Raw genomic sequence first — 4,662 nt, 5'->3', positions numbered from 1 at the left:
CATCACTTCCACTACCACCACCACCACCACCACCACTACCATCACTATCACCAGCACCACTATCACAATCGCCACCACCACTAGCAGCACCAGCACCACCCTACTACAACCAGCAACACCACTTCACTACACTCTCAAAAAAATTTTAAAAACTAAAAACTGGAGGGTAAAAAAATCTTTTGTAATTTTTTTTTCATTTTCTTTTCTTTTGTTTTAATTTTTATTTAAAACAACTGTCCATCACCACCACCAACAACAACAAGAAGAACATTATTCAACCCCACTTGTAAAACAAACACACAAACAAAAAAACTGGTTTTTAAAGAAAAAAAGTTTTGTATAACAGAAGAGGTCGTTTGTGAGAACAGAAACCTGATCATCAGTATTGTTGCACTTTGATTGTACTCGAGGTTATAATGCTTTGCAGATGCAAATGAATCTAAAACAAAATCTCAAGATTCACATGAAAGTACCACTGTTCAAATTGGATGTGCTCAGCGTTTGGAATAATTGAGTCAAAAGAGGCAAATGAAAGAAAGAAAAAAATGGAAAAGACAACAAGAGAAAAACATTAAAAAATTTCCTTCAGTCCAAAAGATGAGACAGAAAAACAAAAGGAAGAAAATGTATTGTAAATGAGAATATAATTTCAGTAACATTCTAAAAGAATGTTCTCAGAACAAGAACAGAAAGTTTTATATACATATATGTAAATATATATATAAAATTTTTACAGGCGCAGAAGAGGGTGTGTGCTCAGGCACAGGAGTGGCTGTGTGGTAAGTAGCTTGCTTACCAACCACATGGTTCTGGGTTCAGTCCCACTGCATGGCACCTCGGGCAAGTGTCTTCTACTATAGCCTCAGGCCAACCAAAGCCTCGTGAGTGGATTTGGTAGACGGAAACTGAAAGAAGCCAGTCGTGTGTATATATGTGTGTCTGTTTGTCCCCCAACCATTGCTTGACAACCGATGTTGGTGTGTTTACGTCCCCATATTGTTGCAGTTCAGCAAAAGAGACCGATAGAATAAAATGCAAAGTATAAGTCCTGGGGGTCAATTTTTTCGACTAAAGGAAGTGTTCCAGCATGGCTGCAAGCAAATGATTGAAACAAATAAAAGAATATATATATATATATATAAAGCGAAGTATATTTGCCACTTAAATGTGGCTGACCCCTAAGGGTGGATGTTACTGTTGCTTTTAGCCCCAGGAGAACATCTCCTCCAGCTGGCTATCGACACACATCTGTGTCCTGTCTATATTTGCAAAGGAAAGTTATCTTTCCCATCTTGATACCCCGTTCAGAGATTTAACATATGTATATATATATATATATATATATATATATATATATTTGTTATTCATTTCAGCCATGTGGCTGTGGTCATGCTGCAGAACCGCCATGGTTTTGCTGATTTCCTCAGGCAGATGGTTTCACATCACCACTCCTGTAGGTGCCATTATCCCAGCAGGTGGCCCATTTGGTGTATGGGGGAGTTTGATTTCACTGGCCTCATCAGTACCTCATGCTGTGCCATTGGTTCATCTGGTATTGTGGAGAGGAGGCTGTCTAGTTCCTTTTTGAAGACATCTACATCCACATTATGTAGGTTTCTTAAATTTTGTGGCAGGATATTGAAGAGCTGTGGGCCTTTGAACCCAAGTTGTTGCAGTACCTGGTCCTGAATTTAGATGGAGTAGATGGTACCCTTGGTACAATACAATGGTGTCCAGTTCTAGCATTTATATAACATTCAATGCCAAAATTGGGTACTAGCCCTTCTAGAGTTTACCATACAAAGATTATTACATATCTGTTGCGCCTTCACTTCAGGGAGTAAAGTCACAGTTTTTCAGCCTCTCCTTGTAGCTCCTCCACTGCACTGTTTCAATCTTTTTAGTGTAGTGGCATTGGACTGCTTCAAGCTCTGCTGTTAGTTTGGCACTACGTGGTGTCCATGGCTGAGAGCAACAGTCCAGGCAGCTGAGAACAAAAGTCCTCCACAGGGTCAACATAACTTCTTGGTCTCTTGTTTTGAAGGACCTTAGTATCCATCATGCTAGTTGTCTGCCCTTTACTGCCATCCTGGTAATGCCCACCCGTCCATTCGTACATACATACATACACACATACATACATATATATAAATAGAAATGCTTCTTTCAGTTTCTGTCGATCAAATCCTCTCACAGGGCTTTAGTCATCCTGGGACTAAGTGGAAGGCACCCACCTAAGGTTTCACACAACAGAACTAAACCCAGAATCATGATGGGGGAACCAAACTCTTTACCATCCAGCCACATAAGTACAAACACACACACACACACACACTTATACTTAGGCATCTGGTACATACGATAGAGACGTGTAAAGAGGTGAATATGTAGAGAATGAAAATATGAAATGGAAAAAAGAGTCTTCAGAGACAAATGAAGAAAGAAAAATAAAAGACTTGTATTTGGTGTCAGCAATTTAATAATAATAATAATAATAATAATAATAATAATAATAATAATAAACCATGAAATAAATATATTTTGTCTTGTATTCTATCTCTTTGTTTGGGAGCAGAGGAGTTGAATGAAGGCCTTCAATTCTCTGCTGCTATCTAGTATTATGGTAAGAGAGTAATCAACTGAGATACTGAGGCATGTCTTTATACATACATGCACACACCCATACTTCTGTAAGTGTATATATATATGTAGGTATGTGTACATCTTTATATACACACATATACATGTTAACACAAACCCCACAAAACATATATGTATATACAACACATATGCATACATACATACATGTATATGTATTTCTTTATATATATATATATACACATATATATATATATATTACATACACACACAAACATACACACACACACACACACACACATAAGACTTTCTGTATTCCCAAGCGTTAAACTAATACATCCTTTTGTTGTTTACACCACCTGTCCTCATCTGTTGTTGTTTTTTCCGTAAATTCCCCCATATATATATATATATATATATATATATATGTGTGTGTGTGTGTGTGTGTGTGTGTGTGTGTGTGTGTGTGTGTGTGTATGTAAATATGTTTGTAATTATTTAATTAAAATGGCGAGTGGCACAGAGGACATGTTTGGCGTTGCACAATTTCTGATTCATATGCACGATGTTTGCAGCTGTTGCACATCCAGTAGTGGTAGTCCATAATCGTTCGTCCGCTCACAATGCATGGTGGGTACTTGATGTCACAGCTGGGGCATACAGACGTCCTGCAAAACAAAGAAATTTTATATGGAAAGACAGTGTGGAAGCATCATAGCGAAGCCAAATGTTAAAAAGTTTTCCCGAAAGAACCAAAACCAGAAATTTGATGAAAGTAAGCAGCTAATTAATTTGACCCAGGTACACAGCTGGTACTTATTTTATTGACTCTGTTCGTTTGTGTTTATGTCTGGGTAAGAGTAGGAGATGGCAAACATATCACATCATTGCCCTATTCATAGAATTATTCTTTAACTTATTGACTTTCACCATATAAATTTCTAAAATATAATTAAAAAGTATAATTAATAAAAAAAATCCTTGATTTACAAACAATAATTTTCTTGTTCTTTTTGTGACTTTACCACTTTCTAATAAGAAATATTTTAAAGAAATTTAATGAAAATACTTATCATGAAATTGATGAAGAAGAATAAGGATTCAGTGATACTAGATTGATATTGTCAGAATATTTCATGTGAAATATGTTTTTTTCAGAATACCAGTTAATACTACATTTATATACATAAGGTGATGAGCTAACAGAACTGTTAGCACACCAGGCAAAATGCTTAACCCTTTCGTTACCAACCCAGCTGAAACCAGCTCTGGTTCTGTAATACAAATGTCTTATTTTCATAAGTTTTAAATTAAAATCTTCCACCAAACCTTAATCACAATTTATGTTCCTAACACTAGCTTAATGATAACTAAGTTATTTTACTAAATTCTTTGTTATATTTAAAATAATTGAAAGAAACACAGAACATCTCAAAATAAATACAGTAATGAAAGGGTTAACAGTATTTCATCTGTCTTTAGGTTCTGAGTTCAAATTCTGCTGAGATCAATTTTATCATTCATCCTTTTGAGGGTTGATAAAATAAGTCAAGCACTGGGGTCGATGTAATTGACTTGCCCAACTCCTCTGAACTTGCTATGCCAAAATTTGAAATGAATACCACATTGAAATTTGGCTGGAAATTGGTGAGTTTTAAGTTTAAATTACACACTCTTCCAGATTCAATTTGTGAATAATTCAACATCCTTAATGCTCAAAATCATTTCAGGTGTTTATTGACCCCTAATAGACAAGACCCCACAAAGGTCAATATAAAAACCTTTGTCACCACGTGTATTAAAGCAACACATTATCGAGGCATTGTTTTATAGCTGAACACCCTTCCTGTCCCTTATTGTTTTTCAAATAAAGATCACTTATCTTAGATGCATTTGAAGGCATGAAGTGAATGGATGATTGTTTTACATAAGTGACAATGACAACACTTCTCTTAGCAAGCAAATTTAACAGAGAGCAAATGTAAATAAACACACACACACGTGTGTGTGTGTGTGTTTCTCTCTCTCTTGTGTGTGTGTGTGTGTGTATATATATATATATAT

The 4,662-nt window shown here is 35.9% G+C and overlaps 1 protein-coding gene across 1 annotated transcript in view; it reads right to left on the bottom strand.

Moving 5' to 3' along the window:
• Positions 1 to 58: 58 nt before the first annotated feature.
• The window catches only part of LOC106879895 (WD repeat-containing protein 35), a 99,754-nt gene continuing 95,150 nt past the window's right edge, over positions 59 to 4,662 (bottom strand). Inside the window, exon 32 of the mRNA XM_052971236.1 lies at positions 59 to 3,266. Coding sequence (XP_052827196.1) covers positions 3,101 to 3,266 — 166 coding nt within the window. The 3' untranslated portion in view covers positions 59 to 3,100. The remainder of the gene's footprint in view (positions 3,267 to 4,662) is intronic.

Source organism: Octopus bimaculoides, chromosome 10, assembly GCF_001194135.2.
Source record: "Octopus bimaculoides isolate UCB-OBI-ISO-001 chromosome 10, ASM119413v2, whole genome shotgun sequence".
NCBI lineage: Eukaryota > Metazoa > Mollusca > Cephalopoda > Octopoda > Octopodidae > Octopus > Octopus bimaculoides.
The sequence above is the reverse complement of the archived record's forward strand: the minus strand, read 5'-3'. Positions and strand labels throughout refer to the sequence as shown.